The following is a 23,114-nucleotide window of genomic DNA, read 5'->3' as shown; positions in this document are numbered from 1 at the left end:
TAAATTATTTTTCCTTTGCTTTGGTTAAAACAGTCTAGGAACAGCGATCGGTTCCCTTTCTACTAATAGTATATAAACACAGTGACAGGACTACTTTTAGGAGAAAATAATCAACTTTTAAGAAAAAAAATTAAATTAGTTTTAAACTAAATTAAACATTTACCAATAAATAAGTTTCTTAAAAAGGTAGCATCTTCATCCTACAGTCTTGGGCATAACATATACACCAATTTAAAAAATAAAATTTCTCTCACAATTATAATTACAGGTGTTAATGCAACAAGCTAGGAAATGAAATTAATATATCTTTAAAGAAAAATCCTAGCAACTAAAAATAAATTTTAAAAATTGACATTTTTCGAAAATGGTACATTCTAAAATAATTAATACTTTATTACAGAACATAATTCAAACTATTGATGGTATTTCAATATATCCCTAAAGAATGTTTAAAAAAGAAGTTTCATACACCAGAATTGGAACAGCACTTATAATTCCATTTACAACTATGAAAAGGCAGTCAACTTCCACTTAAAAGTGTAACCAGTGATGAAATATACTTCAAAAACATAAACATTTGGTCTGACAATCTTTAATACTGGTTAAAAACAGACGGATGTTTGTTGCCGATGGAAGTAACTTTAATCCAATGTGCAAAAAAAGTGCAGCTGTCTACTTGTACTTGAGATACATAAGACCAACGTTTCTGTACTATTTACACACTTAAAAAATTTTAAATGTATTGATTTAAGGAAGGACACTGCATCTCCTTTATGGATAAATCACGTGCTACAGAGAGCCCAAAAGCCTGACGACACTCTTTTAAGTTACACAAATGTATCCGAACAGGCATACCTATTCTTGTCCTAATTTTGATCCTAAACAAAAATCCAATTTCAAAATCAATTAGGAATTTCTTTGATTTAGGAAACCTTGGAATTGTTGCAAATGTGCAAGCCTTGTCTCTGAGAGCCAGATTCCCATACTCCTTTTTCTAATCCTCTCATCACTGGTCCATCCCACAAACCCCGTCGGCTGCAGAGTGGCAATGCCCGAAGTAAGAGGAATGAAAAAACTCAGCCCTCAGACCACCAACATGCCTTCGGGACGTGTGATGAAACCTTTGGGGGGCAGGTATGGGCAGTCAAAAGGGATGAAGAAAACACTTCAGCAAAGCAACCATTATTTGTCCACAAAAACCATGAAAAACAGTGATAGAAAATTAACAAACCAAGTGTATAAATCTGAGACCATTTTGCATTCCCAGAACTTGTTTTCACATCTGCGCATGCCGGGTTCTTGGTCAACCACCCACCTGTATTTTCTGTGTCGACGCAAGGTACTTTTACCAAAGTTCTTAAAATGCTGTTGTAACCCTAAGTCACATAGAATGGTGATGATCAGGAAATCAATTCATTCATTTATCACTCTGTGCAGTGCACTCCCCGGTGCAGCAAGCGGAGAGAGGAATTTTAAAAAGGGACAGAAGTCTCTCACTTCTGAACTGGACACAGGAGTTCTCAAAATTAAAATGAGAAATCATAAAAAAGTGGGGCAGGGGGTGCGGGTGCTTACTGGCAACATTAATACTAGACACCAGACGGGACAGTGAAACTGTTTGGTCAGAACCAAGGAACGGTATTTCCTTGAAAAGTTTTCAAAACACCCAACCAAGCACTGCCTTAAGTCCAGCGAGTACAATGCTCCGTAAGTTTCCACCGAAATGCAGCGGCTGGCGTTCATGGGTCAGGATGCAGGATGCTGGCGGAGCATCCCTGCCCCGAGCATCCTGGTCCCCCGCCTCTAGCTGCAGGCGATGGTCTCCAGCTGCTGCTCAGCCTCCGCAGCCATGGCCGCCGCCTGCAGCTGCTCCGTCTCGCTCTGCATGGCGCTGGGGGTGACCTGCTTCCGCTCGCTGTGCATATTGTTCTCGTGCCGTTTCAGATCCGACGCCTTGGCGAAGGCCTTGGTGCAGGAGCCGCACACGAAGGGCTTCTCGCCCCGATGCCTGCGCTCATGGTCCTTGAGGTGGGACTTGTGTTTGAAGGCCTTGTCGCACATGTGGCAGGCGAAGGGCCGCTCGTTGCTGTGGACCCGCTCGTGCTTCTTCAAGTCCGGGGCGCGGATGAACGACTTGCCGCACACCTCGCAGCTGTAGGGCTTGTAGCCCGTGTGGATCTTCAGGTGCTCCTTCAGGTGGGCCTGGGTGGTGAAGCCCTTGGTGCACATCTCGCAGACGAAGGGCCGGTCAGCCGTGTGCAGCTTCTCGTGCTTTCTCAACCTGCCCTCGTCCGAAAACGTCTTCCCGCAGGCCTGGCAGGCGATCTGCTCCCGGTGGTGGCCGTACAGCAGGTACTCAAACTTCATGTCGCTGGCAGCTGTGGTCCAGCCTGGCGTCTGTTCGTCCTTCACTTCACTCATCCCATCGTTAAATGTTAAGGCCTGAGGGGTCTGGGATCCCAGATCCTTGGACTCGGGGGCCTCCATGGATTCGACTTCCTGGCCATAGCAATTGACTTTCCGCACCTCCTCACTCCCCAGCTCTTTCAGGATCGCTTCCTGGACCCTGAGCGTCGTCGTGGGCGACTTGCCGTCCTCCTGACTTGGAGGGGTGCCTTCTACCGTGTCATCCGAGGGACTGTCATCTTGGTCTCCGATTTCCTCCACGTCATCATCCTGAGGGTCAGCAGCATCTCCAATGGGGCGATTGATCTTGAGGCAGTACTTGCTTTTGGATTGGCCATTATTTTCGTCGGGACTGGACACGTCCCGCTTCTGAGAACAGAGTTTATCCAAAAATCGGATACCGAGAATCTGACCTGATGACATCATTAAGTTAACATCTTCTTTTTTCACAGAAATCTTTGCCGTGTACATGTAATTCAGGACCTCTTCAAATATATCAGAACGGAGAAAATCTATTTCTATTACTGAAGAGCTATCGACCTCAAGCTTCTTGAAAAGCTTTTTAAAGTAGGTGCTGCAGGCGGCAAGGACACACCTGTGCGCCCTGAACTTGACATCCTCCACCACAATCGCGATATCGCAAAATTCTCCTTCCAGGCGCTGCTCGTTTAGGGTTTTCAGAAACAGAGTTTTATGATCATCGTCATTGTATTTAATGGTTTCAGACATACTGATGAAAAACTCCTACAAAAAATGTTTAAAAAAATACTTTGGTAATTATGCACAATACTTTTCCATACAGAAAATACAGGGAGATTCTCATTTTCTGATCAATTTCCGGTCCCTAACAATTTCAGAAAGTCAATGTCAGGAGTGGTTCAAGAATATGAGGAGAAAAGACGGATCCCAACTTAGGGATTTCCATATTGTTCCTTCTACTTATCTTCACTGTACTCCGTATTTGCCTACTCATAATAACAGCAACTTCTACCAAGCACATAATACCTGCCTGGCATTGCGCTACGTGCTTTTCTTTCCACGTCTTCACAAATGCAATGATCAGATGGCCTTGAGAGATAGGTATTACTACCCCCACTTTATAGATGAATTGAGGAAACTGCCCAATATTCTAGTTATTTAGTGGAGTATCGGGGCTCAAATCCAGGTTCTCTAGCCCCAAAACCCGTGCTTCCTGACAACTACCGGTAATAATGACAAATAACTCAGCTTCAAGGTTTAAGAAACAGGTCTCCGGCAAGCATCCACCAGTGCCATCTGCTGCGTCTACTCTAATTTCACGCAGAGGAAGATTCAGTAAAATTTCACACAGAGGAAGATTCAGTAAAATAACTAGCAGCTCTCAGTGTTCTGCTTCCTTGACGGAAGAGACAAATCGCTGCTACAGAACCAGAGGGATATCATTGCCAGAACATTCCATTCAGTGTTGTCTTCTAGTTTTTCCACACCAGTTTTGGGCCACTTGTGAACAAGTGTCAAGGTTTAACATGACCCTCAGAGAATCAGATGACATTTGGGAAGACAGTGACGAGAGGCTTCAGCCCCTCTGGATGCCGATCTATCTGCCATCCAGATCAAAGTGTCATCAAGTTGGATGCACTTGACAAGTGCTGCGAGTGTTTTACAAGCAAAAGAAATCTAGAACTGGCATGGAAGACATCTACCGTGTGTTAAAGTGATCTTTTTAAAATAATGTGTCCTGTTGTGTTTCTTTTCAAAAACATTGTTTTTTTGTTTTATTCAACAAAGTATAAATATGAGGAAAATACATATGTCCCCTAAAGAATGCTAACACATAACTGCGAGAGAGACATTTTAAAGCTAACACCAAACAATATTTTCAGGACTTAATATCCAAAGTCATAGTTACCATGAACAACTCAGGCTATTATCTTAATGCTTTAAACACCAAATTCTTCGGATCAGAATAACTCTGATCAGGGGCACGCCAGTCCTACAAGAGAAAAGGACATACAAGAGTAAGGTAGGCTCTTCCCCTATCCCAAATTCTAAAGAAGAATGTTTTCAAGAATTGATTTTTAAAAAGAAACTGTCCTTTTTTGTCTTGCCATTGGCACCTGTACTTATTTTCAGGTTGGGAACAGAGAGGAGGGTGGCTGGCAGCATCAGGTCCAGCTCTGAACAGATAGGAAGGAGAAAAGGTAAGGGCTGGAGCACTTGCAGCCTGGAGGGGGTGTGTGCCGGGAATGGGAAGGATGGGTTGGAGAACCACTGAGGGATTTCCCCTCACAAAGCCCGTGTCCATATTTGTAAGGATGTTGATTGTGGCACAGATAGAGTAAAAGCCAGTAAATGCCCCCTACCCCTACCAGTTACTGCTGGATACACAGCCTTCCACATTTTTCTCTAGGCTCATATAAACATAGAGTATATATACTTTTAATAAATATAGACAAAGTTAGAGAAGTACATACACCCAACATTTAACATTGGAGAAGGAACAGTAGCTGCTTTCTTCTATCCACACTTGTGTGTGATGTAACATACATTACTTAAGCTACTCTGGTCTTGAAGCTTCCATTTGAGAAATCCAGGTGTTTTTGCCTCTATCCCTACAGGGAAACTCAAGGATTCTAGATTTTTGCGAGTTTTAACTTTTACCAGAGGGACTCCATGCGGCAGACTAACATCCTGAAAAACATAAAGTCTCCTCTACTGAATGGTGACCACACAAACTTGGGTGTGGTATGACCAGAGTCCTGAAAACCCTCCAAAATTCCCTCTACGGAAAAGTGAAAACACCGTTAAGCTGCCTAAAGTGGCAGGCTGTTTTCTTATCTGCCAAGTGTGAGGGTTGAGCAGAATTATTTCTAAGGATGCTTCCTACTCTGCCTGTTCCTGGATGCACCCCAGCCTGTAGTCACCCCCAAGGGAACGCAGCCAGGCGAAACCTTCCTACCGGGTCACTTCCTACAGTTGCCAGTCGCTCTCCCTAGGGCTTGTAGGATAAAAGCGCATGGACCAGGCCCAGGAGTGGTGTACAGTACCCATGGCAACATAGGAGTGTGCTGGATTTTTTTTTTTTTTCCCTTGTCTGGTCAGTGTGTTATTTGGCCCCCACTCTCTCTCCAGATCTCTAAGGACCATTTTTTTCTGTTGAGATGCTAAGTTCGGGTGAGTTAAACTGGAAGATACCCGTGGCCAGTATCCCTGTCGGTGGAGGGAAAGATGAAAACCAACCACACCTCCAGAAGGAAGCTGCCCCTTTATTACGCTTCTCCAAACGGCCGCGCAGGGCCGGAGCGAACTCCTGTAAAGCCGAACTTACATAAGCGGCGGCGACGGCCGCCTCCCCGACCCCGGGGCCGCCGCGACAATGGCGGCGGCACCACTTCCCGGTCGAAAGCTGGCAACTTCGGGATGCGGAGGAAGCAGGGAACGGAGCGGAGGACCCAGGGAGCCTCCAGAGCCTCTCCAAGCCTCGCTCCCATCTCTTTCTGCCCAGGAGGTGGGGGACGGGATCAAGCCATTTGCCTTGCTTCCCGAACAAAAGCTCCCGCCCGGGAAGCCGGGAGGTGCCAGGGCCGCTTTCCCTTTTAGAATCCGGCTTTTCGGCGCGGGCTGGGGCCGCGGCTCCAAGCGCGGGAGGGAAGACCCACGGCGGCCCCGGCGGCGGGGAGCGAGAGCGGGCGTGCGGCCCGGCTCCGCAGCCCCGCGCCGCGCCGCGCCGCGCCCCGCTCCGCCCGCGAGCCCGGAGCTCGCGCCCCGCGCACTCCCCGGCCGGCTCGCGCCGGGCCTCCCCCGCCCTCCCGCGGCCGGGGGCGGGGGCGGCGCGCGGCCGGCTTCCCGAGCTCCGCGGGCGCTCCCGGGAGTGCGAGCGCCAGGGTCCCGGCCCCCTCCTCCGAGGGCGGCTGGGGGCGGCGCGGCGGAGCCCGTGGAGCGGAGGGGCGGCGCCCGGCGGGCCGCGCTCGGCGCCGGGTTCCGGGCCGTCCCCACCCCCACCGCGGTGCACTGCGGCGGTGCGAGCGGGGGCGGCCATGAACTCCGCCGCCGAGGCTCGGCGAGCGCGCGCGCGGGGCCGCCACTGCCGCCGCCCGGCCGCTGCCCGAGCCCGCTCGCCGGCCTGCGCGGCCCCCGGAGCGCCCAGGCCCCTCGCCCGGCCCCGCTCGCGCCGCGCCGCCGGGGCCGCCCGCACATCCTGGCGCTGACTGGTGCCCCAGAGCGCGGCGAGAACGCGCTTCTTCCGGGCAGCCCCGCCGCGCCAGCCTCCGGCCTCCCCCGCGCCCCCGCGCCCGCCTCGCGGCCGGCCCGGGCCCCTTCCGCACCCCCGGCCCGCGCTTACCTGCAGCCTGGCACAGCCACAGACACTTGCCGTGGGTTCCCCGCGCTCACTGCACGCAGGCCGGGGACGGGATGGACGCGGGGCGCGGGGGCACGGTGGGTGGCAGTGTGTTTTGGATTTTTTTTTTTTTTTGGAGTTTGGGGAGGGGGCGGGGTGGGGAATCGTGCACGTCCCTGATGGTAGGAGCCCTCCTCCTGCACGAGCACAGAATGTCTAGCCGGCCGTGAACACCCCCACCGGCACCCCCCCCTTCCCGTGCATGCGCGGTGCGGGCGAGGGGGAAGGCGCGCCGCCGGCTTGCGCAGGCACGGAACCCGACTGGGCCTCTAAATGGGTGAGCAGGGAAAGGGTTAATCCGGGACCTTGCGACGCTTTCGTTGGAGTCTACGGGGCCGCCCCCGGAGGGCCCTGGCCTGCGCACGCGCGCGCACGCGCGCGACTTGGGGCGCGCGGAGCCCGCGCGCGGGAGAAGCGGGGGGCGGGGCTGGGGCGGGGCTTTGGGAGCAGTGGAGCGAATGCACGAGCGCCGCTCGCGGGCACCCGCCCCGCCTGCAGCTCCGCCTCCCGCTCGGACTCTGGAGCTCCCGCCCGCGCCCGGCGCCGGCACAGCCCGAGGACGCGGGAGCCCGGCGCTCCCGTGCGTGTGCATGTGCGTGGGCAGTGCCGCCTTCGGGCGCGCGCAGGCCCGGTGCTGCGTCTGCGGGGCTCTCCCGCGACTCCAGGGCGGGCGACCCGGGCACCTTCCCCTCCGCGCACACCGGAGACAGCGAGACGCGCGCTTGCGGGCGTTGGGTCTTAGCTGGTACCGCTGCCCCATTTTTGTATATGGGGAAGTGGTAGGCGCTCAGTAAACATTTGCAGAACAAATGCAAAAAGTGACGTTTCCTTTGGAATGTAAGGGGCGCCCCCAGTCCCGCATGAGAAAGGGATCACCCCTAAAGCTCTGGACCCAGCCAGGGGCGCGCCCACGCTCCCTCATATCCCCGGCAACTCGCAAGGAAAAGTCAGGGGGGCTTGAGGCTGTAGCTTAACCCTGGCAGTGGAGCACCTGGGCTCGATTTCATTTGCAGCTCCTCCGGAGAACTGGGATGACTCAGACTGTTTCCTACATCCCTATTCAGCAAAGTAATGATTCCACTACTGTGGAAGCATTGTCGCGTCCCCTCTAACGCGGTGACGGACCTGGGAGGTCCCTCCTACGCCCGCGTTTTCTGCTCAGCTGCACACAAGAAGCTGGACGGTCCCCCAAGGCTTCGTAGAGTCGCTTGGGGGGCTTTATCACACTTGCTTTAATAGCGTTTCGCCAGAACATTCGTAATTTAATCTAAAAATTAGTGCAGGACCGTCCACGTGGGCTTGTATGATGATTACAGAAGATAATGCTTGTAACAGGTACATAAGGTACGTAAACGTTAAAGAAATTATATTGTGATTGTGTTAAATTCCAGAGAAATTCTGTACGGTCCGAGGTGATTTCGTAGTACTAATTGACGTTGGTTTCAGTATTTCGAAAGGTGCTTTTCATACACATCCTTTTTGATGTTCACGAAAGCATGGGGGTTAGTGGGTCTATTGAATGAAGCAGGGTAGAATAGACCAGTTCTAGAGTCAGACTTATCCAGCTCAAATACAGGCTACATTATTTTTCTCTACACCTCACTCTTGTTCTCTGATAAGAGCGGGGAATTGTGAGGATTAAATGGAACAATGCTCAGTTAAGTGCTTAGCTCTAATACTAGCCTGATGGTGTTAAATGACCTGCCAACTCTCTGTGGATAGCGGGTTTAAGTGGCAGGGGCAGAACCGGAACCACCAGAGTTCAGGCCCACACTTGACACCTAGGTGGCCATGTTCCCTCTGACGCCATGCTGGGCCTGGTTTTTCTTACACAGCTTTTAAAGTTACACGTCAATCCTGTCTGTGTTTTCATAGGGGGATAGTAATGGTACTTATCATAGGATTATGTTCTCAAGCACTAAAGCTGTCACTTCATTTAGCAGTGTGTCTGACGCACCCCCCTGCTCCCTTACCGCTTAATTGCGTAGGTTTATACACTCATTCGGCATATATTTATCTGTCTACTGTGTAAAGACTGTCTTTTTGCATATGGCTAGGTAAAGCCTTCGCAGGATTTGACGAATTCGATCCAATTAAAATAGTTTCTAAGAGTTCTCAAGCACTAGAATGCATTTCTCAAGTGACAGGTTCCATGACATCTTGGTTTTGCATCAATTAATCCTCCTTTTCCTTTGCTTTATGTGCTAGTCACTTGGTCTCTGCCTGGCTGTCCCTTACTTCATGGGAGTCATGGCATGAGGCTAAATGAAAGGGGACACTCTGTGGGATGGAAAACTACAAAGGAAGGGCCTGACCCAGACCTGGCACCTCACCTTAACCCAGCAGCCTTACCCGGGCACCGCCCAGCATTCATTAGGCCCTCAATAAATATGGGCGTACAGATAAGTGACAGCCCAGAACTCAATACCTTGGGGAGTTATAAGGACACACTGTGGGGTTGATGGGGGGGGAGGGTCAGGACCTTTCTGAAATACACAGACCCGAGGCCGTTGAAGGAAGTCTTCTTGCCTCTCCTGCCAGGAATGCTGTCACTGTACGTGGGACTCTCAGGCCGACAACTCTGCTGGGAACACCTGTTCCTCACCTGGGATGCCCGCAGCCTCCTCTTGCTTGTTAGGATTGCGAGGCCTGGAATATGGGGCCTGTGGCAGGAGTCTGGGGTTCCAGGGTCTACAGTGGCTGTGAAGCAGCCCCCAAGGGACATTGGTAATGTTAGATCATTTGGGTGGAGCTGATTTCTCCATCACACTGATCTTGGGCCCTCTGACCAGTGGAAGATGGGCAGACAAGAGGGTGCATGAGTTCTGAACAGAGGCTTTGAGAAGCAGCCTGTGTTCCACTCTCCCGCCAGGGCTTGTGTGGTCCGCCGTGAGGGGACTGGGCCCAGGTTGCCACTGCCTCTTCTGTCTGGGCCCTCAAATGACAAGCAGGTCTCAGAGAATGAAGCTGACCTGAAACCCAAGCCCAGCCAAGCCCAGGCAGGCAACAGCTCATCCACAAACCCAGGAGTGAGAAAGAAATGCTTGCTTTGTTAGGCACTGGAAGACTGTGTTTTATGCTTTGTTATTGCAGCCAAACCTAAAACACCTGCACAAGGAAAAATATCCCACCAAATGCCAAGAGCACCCTCCCCTTGCTGCTCTGAAAACACTGGACACAGTAAATGAACAAGAAATAGATCTAATCCCTATTGACACAGAGGTATGGATACACACGTTCAAATATAATCACATAAATAATTATACAATTGCACACTGTGATAATGCTACTAATGAAAAGTTACACATCCCAGAGTGTTATGGTAAAGAGGAACTCATACTGATTGAGAACTCAGTGAAAGCTTCTCCAGAGATGTACATTTGAGACCAGAAGGATGAGGGAAGACAGGCATCTTTGGGGTTGCGGGTAGCATTCAGGCAGCGAGAGAACAGCATGAACGAGAGGGTGGGAGGGGCTTGGTAGCTTGAGGCTCTGTGGGAGGACAGAGTGACCGGAGCCCAGTGGGCATGAGATAGGTCAGTGGAACGGTGGAGCTCAGCACATCTGGGGCTCTGTGGTCCATAGTGAGGGCTGTGGATTTTATGCTATGCATAGTGAGAGCCATCAGAGGGCTTTTCTTTTTTTTTTTTTTTCCTTTTTTTGCGGTACGCGGGCCTCCCACTGCTGTGGCCTCTCCCGTTGCGAAGCAAGGCTCCGGACGCGCAGGCTCAGCAGCCATGGCTCATGGGCCCAGCCGCTCCACGGCATGTGGGATCCTCCCGGACCGGGGCACGAACCCGTGTCCCCTGCATCGGCAGGCGGACTCTCAACCACTGCGCCACCAGGGAAGCCCAATACTGTATATTTTTGATAACTCTTCTGTATATATATTATTTCAAAACAAAAAGGTTTACTGTATAGGTAATTATTTTTCTCTGGTTACTTTCAAGATTTTTTCCTTGTTTTTAGTTTTCAGCATTTTAGTTATATTTCTGGGAATGCATTTTATTAAGATTATCCTATTTGGGATCTACTGAGCTTCTTGAATCTGTAGGTTTATATATTTCTCTAATTTGGGGGAATTTTCAGCCATTATTTCTTCACATTCTTTTTCAGCATCACATTCTTTCCCCTCTTTTTCTGAGACTCCAATGTCATAGACATTGGATTTTTTTAAAATTTCTCTTAGGATTATAATATTTTTCATTTTTAAAAATATTTGTTTCCCTCTTGTTCAGATTGAATAATTTCTGTTATCTATCATCAAGTTAACTGATTTGTCCTTTTGTCATCTCCAATCTGCTATTCAGCCCATTCAGTGAGATTTTTCATTTCAGTTGTCTATTTCAGTTCTAAAATTTCCATTTTCTTTTTCTTTTAGTTTTCTCTTTCTTTTCTGAGACTTTCTGTTTTTTGATTTGTTTTAAGAATGTTCATAGTTGCTTGTTGGAGAATTTTAATAAAAGCTGCCTCTAAGTTTTGTTATTTAATTCCAACATCTTTGTCATCTCACTGTTACTTTCTGTTGATTGTCTTTTCAAAAGTCAGTTGAGATTTCCTGGGTCTTTTCATATGGAGTAATTTTGGATTGAGTATTAGGTATTTTAAATATTACATTACAAGACTCTGGGCCATGTGAAATCCTATGGAAAATAATTGATTTCTTTTTCTTTAAATTTTAGCAGACACTCAGCTAGGTTAAGTTCTGGTCACAGGTTTTAACATACATTCTGTGGGCTCTTGCTTGGTATATTTGCATGCTATTTGGATGTGCCTCAAGTATTTTCAGGCACTGGCCAGTGCAGAACCTGGGCAGCAATCTGCTGGTTCAGTTCTCAAAGTCCTTAATGTGCTGATTAGGATCAGATCCACACATGTGCAGCTCGAAGGTGAGCCTAGGATTTGTAAACAGCTTTATGGCTGTTGCTTTCCTGGGCTTCTTCCTCTTTGTGACTCCTTGGCATCTTCTGCCTTACTGGGGCTCCCTTTTTCTATCCTCAACCACAAGGTAGGGGAGCTTGCATGACTGCCCCTGCATCTAGAGCCAAGTGGTTGGAGAACCAGAAGGAAAAAAATTGGTAAACTTGTTGCTGGTTTGGTGATAAGCTTGCTTGTTTTCTGATACATTTGTTTTAAAGAGCTATACATTTCTTCCTCGGGACTGCTTTCCCCTTCCCAATGTATTCTTCCATGTAGTTTTATTTATATTCAGTTCTATGTATTTCTTAGGTTTCTTTACGACTTCCTTTTTTTTTTTTTTTTTTTTTTTTTTGCAGTACGCGGGCCTCTCACTGTTGTGGCCTCTCCCGTTGCGGAGCACAGGCTCCGAACGCGCAGGCTCAGTGGCCATGGCTCACAGACCCAGCCGCTCCGCAGCATGTGGGATCTTCCCAGCCCGGGGCACGAACCCGTGTCCCCTGCATCGGCAGGCGGAGTCTCGGCAGGCGGACTCTCAACCACGGCGCCACCAGGGAAGCCCATGACTTCCTTTTTTAACCCATGTTATTTAATAATCCAAGTGTGATCAATGTTATTTTGTTTCTAATTATATGGGAATTTTTTGACCTATCTTTTTTTATTTTGTAACTTCTTATTTTGAAAGAATATAGTAAGAAGAATTCCTATATTCAGTTTACCTTTATCCAAATTTACCACTTGTTAACATTTTACCCCCATTTGTTTAATCATTTGCTCACTGGCTCCCTCTCTCTCTTACTCTTTCCCCTCTCTTTCCCCCTCTAAGTCTCTATGTACACACACACACACACACACACACACACTCACACACTTTTTTTTCTGAACCATTCTTTAAGAGTAAGTTACAGATATTATGCCCCCTTTCCCTAAATCTGTCGGTGTGTGTTCTTAAAAAAGAGGACAATCTCTTCCATAACCACAGTATTATGATGAAAATCAAGCATTTAACATTGATACACTATTATCTAATCCACAGCCCGTATCCAAGATTTCACCAATAAGGTCCATTACAGCATATATATACCTTTTTTTTTTTTTTTTCTTGGTTCAGGATCCAGGGTTACCCATGGCATTTTTGAATTTAGCTATTATGGAGCTGTACTTTCATCATTTATCTCCTAACCTTTTTTATATGCTTCAATACCAATACTGGTCCTTCTTCCAATTCTGTGATTTGTGTTACGCTAAAACATCTCTATGAGGATGTTTTGTATCTTTTAAATTTTAGAATATCAGGGGCAAGACTCCTTCTCTTCCCTGCTGTCATCTTCCCCATTGTCAGAGAATGCTGTTATCTTCTTATAGGCCGGCATTCCTAAAACCTCAGAAAAATTTTGGTTGCCATTTTTTTTCTTCTCTTTACCTTGTGTCAGTTGCAAGCTCAGCTACTTGATTTACAACAGAGTAGAGCATTGATCTACACTTGAGAGTTTTCTTCATTTCTGGAGAACAAACCTTAAGATTTGACTTTTGTCCTTGAGCAAAGAATATTTCATCTGCTAAAGTGAAACACTTATTCTTATATTACCATTAAAAATAGTTTATTCTCCTTGAGCTAGCATGTTACTGAAGCTGAAATTGGTATCCTCTGGGCTTTCTTTTTAAAAAAGGTGAACACTTTCGATGTGTGGTACAGCTCTTCATCCAACATATGGGCTGATGCTTGTCAATTACCCTTCTCCAACTCAGTGACAGTGTCTGGACACATGACACTCCAGGCTGTCTGAGCTATTGCACTCCAAAAGAATGACACTTTTCTAATTTGCAACTGCAATTCACACAAAATCTCCTATTAATAATACTAGAAAGAAATATCTACCAAATTCTATTTATATCAAATTCCTTTCTCTGTGACCCAAACTGTTTATGATTCTTTTCCCACTACTTTTTGAAACTGGTCTTCTATCATGTTGACATTATAAGCCTAAAATATGTAAACTATGTGTTATATTATTTTTTTTATTTTTATTTTTTTTGCTATATGCGGGCCTCTCACTGTTGTGGCCTCTCCCGCTGTGGAGCACAGGCTCTGGATGTGCAGGCCCAGCGGCCATGGCTCACGGGCCCAACCGCTCCGCGGCATGTGGGATCTTCCCGGACCGGGGCACGAACCCGTGTCCCCTGCATCGGCAGGCGGACTCTCAACCACTGCGCCACCAGGGAAGCCCCAATGTTATATTATTTTTGATGTTTAGTGAGCTATCTAGTTTATGGATCACATATAGAATCAAGTCATCAGTTTGCTTTAGAATTTAATGTTTTAATTTATCAAAATTATCATCATGATGCCACATATTATTAAAACATTTCAAAAAAACTGCAAAGTATTTAACCTTAGTTCTGGTGAGCTAAAGTTATAGTTTCCTTTTAGGGACAAAAAAAAAGTATATTGGTAAATTGTTTTCTCAGTCATAAGGACTTCACGTTCACCTTAGTAACTCAGTGAAAAACTGAAATAAAAATTTCTCCAACTGGAAGAGGGAATCCTCCTACACTGTTGCTGGGAGTGTAAACTGGTGCAGCCACTATGGAAAACAGTATGGAGGTTCCTCAAGAAATTAAAATTCAAATTGCCATATTATCCAGCAATCCCATTCTTGGAAATATATCCAGACAAAACTATAATTCAAAAGATACATGCACCCCTATGTTCATAGCAGCACTATTCACAATAGCCAAGACATGGAAACAACCTAAATGTCCATCCACAGAGGAATGGATAAAGAAGATGTGATACACACACACACACACACACACACACACACACACACACACAATGGAATACTACTCAGCCATAAAAAAGAATGAAATAATGCCATTTGCAGCAACATAGATGGAACTAGAGATTATCATACTAAGTGAAGTAAGTCAGAAAGGGAAAGACAGATACCATATGATATCACTTATATGTGGAATCTAAAATATGATACAAATGAACTTATTTACAAAACAGAAACAGACTCTCAAACACAGAGAAAAACTTATGGTTACCAAAGGAGAAGCGGGGGAGGGATAAATTAGGAGCTTGGTACTAGCAGATACAAACTACTACATATAAAATAGATAAACAACAAGGCCCTACTGTATAGCACAGGGAACTATATTCAATATCCTGTGATAAACCATAATGGAAAAGAATATGAAAAATAATATATATTTATTTTTTACTGGATCACTTTGCTGTACACCAGAAGCTAACACAACATTGTAAATCAACTATACTTCAATTAAAAAAGAAAAGGAAAGAAAAGAGGATCCTGCTTCAATTCAGTCATTCACTTCACAAATGCACATTGAGCACCTTCTATGCATAAGGGATGGAGGACATAGCCATGAGCAACACAGACATAATCCTGCCCTCAAGGAAATTATAATTTAGTCTTGGAGGGGGAGGAGGGTGGAGAATTTGGTGTGGTAGAGGTAAAATAGTCTCATGATACCAGAACAAAGGGGTCAGTTGCTGGAAAAAAAAAAAAAAAGATGTAGCAAATTGTAGCTGCAAATAAAGTCACCCTCAATAGATTAATAAGTTCACAATTAAATACTAGGTAGGGTCCTGGTAATGTTTTAGAAGAGACAGTCATCATGACTCTGATGGTAGTAAGTACCGTAATAATGGCTAAGACACAATATAAGTTTCACTTCATTTCTAATATTCCTTAAAAAAAAACCTTTTTGCCAAAGTTTGTTTCTCATATTTCAAAGGGAAAGGCCTTTATCACATCTGTATTTTAGGGGAAGCAAACTGCAAAATGTTTGAAATTCATGAGGAGACACATTTGTTTCTGGCCCCAAACAATCCTCTCTTCCCCAAAGACAAAAATTTCCAAATGCACCTTACAACGTCCTGGCAATCTCTGGAAGCTGAAAATATTCTAGTACCTGAGATTTCAGCTAAAAATAATTCTTTGATTTTTCTCTGCTGACAAGAGGGAGATTATGATATCTTCTTTAATAGATAAAGGTCCATGGGATGGGTGATATCTGATAACTTATCTTAAAAAATCTTCATGTGGAATGCTGGCTTTATTTTGAACTTCCAATCCAGGTCATGGGCATGCATGCATACTGTTCAGATTTCATTACTTATGATTCTGACATAACTTTAAGAATAGGCAGTTAGACAGGAAATAGAAGCAATTATTTAGTCTCCTAGTCAGCATTTTTATTTATTGATGCTGACTCATAAATTCCTTGATATGGTCACGTCTAGCCAACTCTTCCTTAATTTGCATGCAGTCACAAGAAGGAATTATGACCCTGAAATCACAGCCGGATATCTTTCAGCTTTCATGACACAACAGGGCATCCATTGATAACTGGCTTGTCATTTGCTCATTTTTACCTTTGTTATTATTTTATCCCCACACAAATCGCTTGCCAAATGTTTCTGGAAGCAGCACAGTTGTTTTCACTTGAAACAACCCACTGCTGCATGCTTATATTTCTTCTGCTATCAAATTCAGTAACTTGGTCCAAATTGCTATAGCTCTAGTCACAAGTAAATCAACACTTCATGTGAAAGTTCTCATTTTTATTGTCGAGGTATTAAATGCAATCAAGACTCATAAAATGATTTATTCCCCTGTGGAGTAGAAAGGACAGTAATCAAGTATATCCAAAATCAGTCACCACAGCAGCCAGATTGAACTAGAATCCAAATGATCTCTAGACTCCGTCATGCATCCTAAGTCCTTTTTTCTCTTATATTTGCTGGTCTTAGAAAAGCAAATATTCATCTCAGTAGCCTTTAGTTGAGGTGGTCATTATGATTTTTGTACAGTGCTATGAAATTAATATTCCCATGTATATTTCACGTGTGTCCCCTGCATGTAAGAATGCTTTGGGGAGAGCATTGGATTGGGAGAGTCAATATTTCTTTTTTCTTAATTAATTTATTAATTTTAATTTATTTATTTTTGGTTGCATTGGGTCTTCATTGCTGCACGGGCTTTCTCTAGTTGTAGCGAGCACCACTCTTCGTTGTGGTACACAGGCTTCCCACTGTGGTGGCTTCTCTTGTTACAGAGCACGGGCTCTAGGTGTGCGGGCTTCAGCAGTTGTGGCACATGGGCTTAGTTGCTCTGTGGCACGTGGTATCTTCCTGGTCCAGGGCTTGAACCCATGTCTCCTGCATTGGCAGGTGGATTCTTAACCACTGCACCACCAGGGAAGCCCGAGTTGATACTTTAGAAATGGAGAAAACAAGACTCGGAAGCTAAATGACTAGTCCAGGATGATACAGGTACCAAGTGGCCCTGCGGATGCTGGAATCCTCTGACTCCCTGACAAGGCTACCCTCTCTGTACTCCCCTCAACAAACCAAATAAAACAAATGAAGTTAGAAAATAGAGGTGATGTGTCTGACAATTGACAAAAGGATCTCATTGCCGGGATGGACAAGCAAATGTGACCTTTTGTTTGGTTCTGTTAAAAAACCATGATCCTCTGTCTTCCATTTGATGTCTGTAGTTCCTGCGGTTTCTTCCACGCCTTTAACCAATTCCATTTGATAGAGATGCCCTTTTCTCTAACGTTGCTTTTACTTTCAGACAATGAAAATAGTATGGGGTTAGAAATTTTATCAACCTGGGTCTGAAGGTCAATTCTGCTACCATTTGTGTGACCTAAAGGCATAAAAAAAAAAATCTCTCCCAAGCAAAACAGTAGATAAGTGAAAATTTACCTCGTCATTGAATTGCTGTGACTTTTTAATGATAATTCCATTTATGCATAGTGCCTGGCACAGCAAAGGTAATCCACAAATGCCTTTCCTTTGATATGATCATTTTCTGCCTTCTGTGTGCATTTAGGTTATATACTTGTTTCATAGTTACAGTGCACTGCAATGATGGCCAAGAGAATAAGGGAAAAACGAGGCTAAGATGCATTCAATACACATCCTCTAAATATAATATTTATCTGGTCTAACATCTGTATCAGCATGATGAATTTCAGTTAAAGCATCCAGAATCTCCTACTGGAGGAGAAATCTCTTAGTAATCTATACATACAAATTATTTAAACCTTATATTTAGAAAATGGTGAACAATACAGAGATTCTTTTACTCCAGTGCCATAGACTCACATGAAAGGATGCGTGAACCTAAGTGTACCTGGTTAGCTACCATTCCCTCGTTTATTAAATAAACATTTATTGAGTTCCTTCCTGGAGCCTGTTAGTTTCCAGGTAGAGAAGCAACCAAAAGTTACGATGGCATTCTTGAATTCAAATGTGTCTCTAATGTGGGGAAAGATGGGTTTCAAGTAAACTTGGAATCCATATAATTTCAAAATTGACCTGACACTAAGGATTCCCTGCAACTATCAAGCTATTTCATGATGGCAGGTAACCGGAAGGGGGAGCTAGCCCCTTCTGTTCAGTGTCACCAGTGTTCTTTCTACCACACTAAAGGGGTTACATATCGCAAAGTGGACACACCTGGGAAAATGGGAAAATGACAGAAGAATGTTCCTTTCGATTTGGACTCTGATTTTTTTTTTTTTTTTTTTTTTTTTTTGGTACGCGGGCCTCTCACTGTTGTGGCCTCTCCCGTTGCGGAGCACAGGCTCCGGACGCACAGGCTCAGCAGCCATGGCTCACGAGCCCAGCCCCTCCGCGGCATGTGGGATCTTCCCGGACCGGGGCACGAACCCGTGTCCCCTGCATCGGCAGGCGGACTCTTAACCACTGCGCCACCAGGGAGGCCCTGGAAATGATTTTAATAGTGATCTGAGATCATTTATATAATTGTAATTAAGCTTAAGTAAAGTACTTGAAATATGTATCCCCCATATTTAAGAGTAATTCTAATTGGTAGTGGGTCCTTTTCTTTTTCAGACTTAGCCTGATAACCACTGAGAAAGGGAGAGACTGAGCCTACACTCAATTCGGGAAATGATTGGATCAGAGGTTTGATGATAACGTTTTCAGCGAGTAGCTGATCACGAGGATGGTGATCGAAATATCTGTGACAGTATCAGCACGGAGCCAGTCCCTTGCTGTTTCACAAAAGCCATAATCCCAGTAACGACGATTTCTTCTTGTAACAAAGAAGACAGTAAAATCAAAGGGGAAATATTTAAAGTGGAATGAAAGGAATTGGCACTAGAAAAGACGATGTGGGGACTGGAGAAAAACAGGAAAAGATTTTAGAAGTTCTCCATTGTGGGGGGACTCTACAGTCACGGGCTTTGTCTCTTATCCAGTTTCCTTCCCTATTGTACTAACCCTGTGCTTCCTGGAAGTCTGCTCGAAACCAGCAGAAAGAGGAAAGGTTTCCACATGCTAATATGTAAATCCAAGCAGCCCGTGTCTGCGTGGAGCAACCAGTGACTCAATAATGCTCAGAAGCAAGGTCAGAGGCAAAGCAAACCTGCCTTCCTCCAGATGCTTGGTGACTGTGTTCTAATAATCCACCCTGAAAGTTAGTGCCCGAGGGCAAGGATGCAGCAGAGAACAGCCGGCACAGAAACACCTCAGTTTGTGCAGCGGAAGAGACAGAGGGTCAGAAGTTCTAAATCTGGACACCACTCTACCAGCAACGAGCTCTGATTTTGGACAAGTTCTTCATCCTCTCCCTTTATAGAATGAAGACGTTGAACAAGACTAAGCTCCTTATCCTATGACGCTCCAAAGAAACTTTATTTAATTACCTTTTCCCCCAAACCCTCACTTCCCTTGCCCATCTCTCCCCCCAAATCTACCTAGCACAGCCCTAACCCTCAATCAACCCAACTCTTCTAATCTTTGTGGCGCCGCCCCCAGGCAGCTGAGAAGCACGGGAGAAAGTGTCGCAACTGAGAAGGTGGGTGCCACCCCAGATCCAGAGCGAGCAGCCTCCACCTTCATGCAGCAAAGGTCCTCCCTCAGTTTAGAGAGAATAGAGAACCCCTCGGGTCCCTGCCTTCTGCCTGCTCTGCAGACTCACTGCCGCCACAAGTGATCTCCTCTTCTCATCTCAGTAGAAGAGGGATCTTTCCCTGGACGATGCTCCGCTGATTAGCATTTCTATGAGATACAACTTTCTTCCATTTTACTGAGGATTTCTTCAGCATAGAATGCTTATATAATCCATTATTTTTTAAAAGCCCTCCCTTGTGTGTTCTGAGGGCCGTTTGCTTTCTTGAGTTAAGCTCTTTGAAAGCGTGGTCTGTGACAATCATGCCCACTTTATTTCAATTCCCTCCTTCATTCACTTGTACCCGGCTTCCGCCCCGGCCACCCCAAGTGAACACCCCTCTCCAAATTATCACCTGCCTTATTGCTAAAGCCAGAGGACACGTTCTAGTCCTCAGGCCTAATAGCACTTGCACTGAAATGTCCTTTCCCTTGGCTTTTACAATCTCCCTCTCTCTCTGTCTCTCTCGCTCTCCCTCTCTCCGACTTAAATGTTGATCTCCCCCATGGTAGTGTCTCAGGCTCTTTTTCCCTGGTTGGATAAATTTACCAACTTTCTAGATTTCATTTTCCCAAAACTGAACCAGTCATCCTGCTCTCTAAACCCTCTATGTCCTTCTCAACTTGAGGGACCAGAAGTCACTTTATCACCAATATCAGAAACCTTAACCCCATTCTTGAATTCACCATTTCTTTCACCTTCCTTATAATTGGCCATCGAATCATATCAGTTCCACCTCTGTAATGTCACACTCGTTATCAGGCACATCTGATCTTGTCATCACCACCAACCACCTCTGAGACACCGCACTGAAAACGTCTAGAGGTTCCAGAGCACCGACAAGATACAGTGCAGCTCTTCGCCATGGACCTCAAAGCCTTCTGAAAGCCATCCCTTACATACTGCACCGACCTCACCTCCAGCCACTCTCCGCTGTTGCACTCTGTGTTTTCGTCAAAACAAGTGCCTGTGGTCTCCAGACTGTCTATGCTGGTACTCACCCAGGGACTTTGCACATACGTCTCCTTCTGCGAAAGTCTCTCACTACTCTTCCACTCCCCATGTCAGCTGACTCGCGTCTACACATGCTTCAGACTCAGCTCCGGTGTCTTCTCCACAAAAAGTCTTTCTTGGTGGCCCGGTCTTTGTTGGTCCAGCCCGCTATCTGGAATATAGCAAAACTTTTCAATGTTTTTGAAAGTTCAGTGATCTGCTTCAATGATTTTCTCTTTTATTTTATTTTTTAAATTTTTATTTATTATTATTATTTGGGGGGGCTGCATTGGGTCTTTGTTGCTGCACGTGGGCTCTTCTCTAGTTGCAGCGAGCAGGGGCTCCTCTTGTTGTGGAGCATGGGCTCTAGGAGCGTGGGCTTCAGTAGTTGTGGCGCACGGGCTTAGTTGCTCCGTGCCATGTGGGATCTTCCCAGACCAGGGCTCGAACCCATGTCCCCTGCATTGGCAGATGGATTCTTAACCACTACTCCACCAGGGAAGTCCCATGATTTTCTCTTTTAAACAATTCAATTTACCCTAGTTTCATACGCCTGACCTCTAAAGTACCTCAACTTTATTTGTGCTTCACTTACTCTTCTTTGGGTCTTTATCCCATTTTCAGTGTATCACTTTTAATTCTGTCTTAAACAGTTCTTACAAAATATTTTCCAAACAAAAATGTTAGAGAGAAGCAGATGAAGGCATGGGATTAATAGAAAACTGTAAAATGAAAACGAGATGGGGTTGGGACCTAGTTTACCATGGAATATCTGGCTCTCCCGCTATTTCCCCCATGTGCTATTTCCAGAGCTTCTTCAGTTACAATTCCTTAAACTTTAAATATTGTATAAAGCTTCTAGCTGCCTTGAATGTAGGAGTTTTCAAAGAAGGTGTAAGTACTATCAGTGTGTGTTTAAATGTGAATATGACTGTTAGTAAAGATACAAGCTAAGCTTCTGTGATGAAGAAACTCAAAAAAAAAACCTTGGCCCCAACAAGGTAGAAATTTATTTCTCATATAATAGCTGTAGCCAGATAGTCCAGGGAGGCTGGGCAGGTCTACACAAGAGACCCAACTTCCTTCTGCCCTCTTGTTCTGCCATGATCTAGAACCGCTTTGTCCAATATGGCATCCACTACCCATGAGTTCCTATTGAGCTCTTGGAGTGTGGCTGGTTCAAACTAGGACACGCTGCAATACATGTACAAACACATACCAGTTTTCAAAGACTCCATATGAAAAAAGAATTCAAATATTTCATTAATAACTTTATATTGACTGCATGTTGAAGTAATATTTTGGATGCACTGGGTTAAGTAACATATGTTATTAAATCTAATTTTATCCATTTTTTCTTTGTTTAGAAAATCTTTAATCCCACTTGTGGCTCCCATTATATTTTGCTTGGACAGTGCTGTTCTAGAATGTAATGTATTATCTTCATCTATATGGTAAAAGCTGGCTCACAGTACCACATATGTGGTCAGAAAAAAGCAGGAAAGAAAAATAGTAGAAGACAAATCTCTAAGGAGATGATGTGCGGTCAGTTCACTCAGATTCCATTGGTCAGGGCTTAGTCACATGGCCCCATCAAGCTGCCCAGAATATAAAGAAACGTAGTGTGGGGATGGGCAGCCATGTGCTGTACTGGAGAAAAAGGAGAGGTAATGGATTCCAGGGTAATGTATACTAACTACGTGGTCTCTGTCACGGGTATGTTTCTAGAAAGTGTTATCAGAGTTGACTTTGAGTAGAAGGGCATTGAAGACGTTCCCTCAGTTGAGGGGATGGGGAAAAGAGTAGAAGGACATTCAGACACCCAATGAAAAATAACCAAAGTAAGATATTTCAACACCCGGTTTGAGAAAGTAAAAGAAGGAAGAAGAGGTAAACAATGGCTCCAGGAAAATAGGGGATTGGCCAAGGGGGAAGATGTCCTGATGTTCAAGGCAGTGCTTAATAGAAGAAGGTAGGAGGGTGAAGGTAGTCAGCTTTCTGCTTCTGTAGGTGGGGCGGAGGAAGGTGGGATATGACTTTGCTCCCACATGTTGGAGAATTGATATGGGAAATCAATAGTCAACTGAGATCCTAAGAGGCTCAAGAACTCAAGACAGGATGATGAAGAGAGAATGTAATGGGCACAAATGTACATGGATGAATCTCCCAGACACAGTGTTGAACAACAGAATCAAGACACAAAAGAATGTATACAGTATTGTTCAATTTATATAATGTTCCAAAAGTGGCAAGTCTAATCTATGGTTATAGACAGCAAATGCTGATTGCCTTGGGGAAGGGTAATGCATGAGACAGGCTTCTGAGTTGCTGGTAATGCTCTATATCTTGATCTGGGTGATGTTTATATGGATATGTTGCTTGGTAGTAAGTCATTATTCATGTGTCAGTGCTTGTCTGTATTAATATTATATTCAATAAAAACTGTATAGGAACAAACA

General features: G+C 45.3%; 2 protein-coding genes across 5 annotated transcripts; one reads left to right on the top strand and one right to left on the bottom strand.

Annotated features, from left to right (window-relative positions):
- Positions 1–368: 368 nt before the first annotated feature.
- ZBTB14 (zinc finger and BTB domain containing 14) lies at positions 369–7,120 on the bottom strand. 3 transcript variants are annotated; one of them, XM_081252733.1, is made up of 3 exons: positions 6,728–7,120; positions 4,295–4,378; positions 369–3,150 (listed from the first exon to the last, which is right to left on the bottom strand). In XM_081252733.1, the coding sequence occupies exons 2-3, from the start codon at positions 4,295–4,297 to the stop codon at positions 1,804–1,806; spliced, it is 1,350 nt and encodes a 449-aa protein (XP_081108859.1). In that variant the 5' UTR covers positions 4,298–4,378; positions 6,728–7,120; the 3' UTR covers positions 369–1,803. The 3 variants fall into 3 exon arrangements, with proteins under 3 accessions (XP_081108859.1, XP_081108858.1, XP_081108860.1); XM_081252732.1 differs by lacking the exon at positions 6,728–7,120 and adding an exon at positions 5,714–6,040; XM_081252734.1 differs by lacking the exon at positions 6,728–7,120 and adding an exon at positions 5,631–5,698.
- LOC308627050 (uncharacterized protein) lies at positions 6,987–23,092 on the top strand (the record flags this gene model as incomplete). 2 transcript variants are annotated; one of them, XM_081252735.1, is made up of 3 exons in its annotated part: positions 6,987–8,128; positions 9,878–10,006; positions 12,061–12,132. In XM_081252735.1, one exon carries the CDS (start codon positions 6,987–6,989, stop codon positions 7,524–7,526), a length of 540 nt encoding a protein of 179 aa, XP_081108861.1. In that variant the 3' UTR covers positions 7,527–8,128; positions 9,878–10,006; positions 12,061–12,132. The 2 variants fall into 2 exon arrangements, with proteins under 2 accessions (XP_081108861.1, XP_081108862.1); XM_081252736.1 differs by lacking the exons at positions 9,878–10,006; positions 12,061–12,132 and adding an exon at positions 18,603–23,092.
- Positions 23,093–23,114: the final 22 nt, after the last annotated feature.

Source organism: Mesoplodon bidens (assembly GCF_964165515.1).
Source record: "Mesoplodon bidens genome assembly, chromosome: 13".
Classification (NCBI taxonomy): domain Eukaryota; kingdom Metazoa; phylum Chordata; class Mammalia; order Artiodactyla; family Ziphiidae; genus Mesoplodon; species Mesoplodon bidens.
The sequence above is the reverse complement of the archived record's forward strand: the minus strand, read 5'-3'. Positions and strand labels throughout refer to the sequence as shown.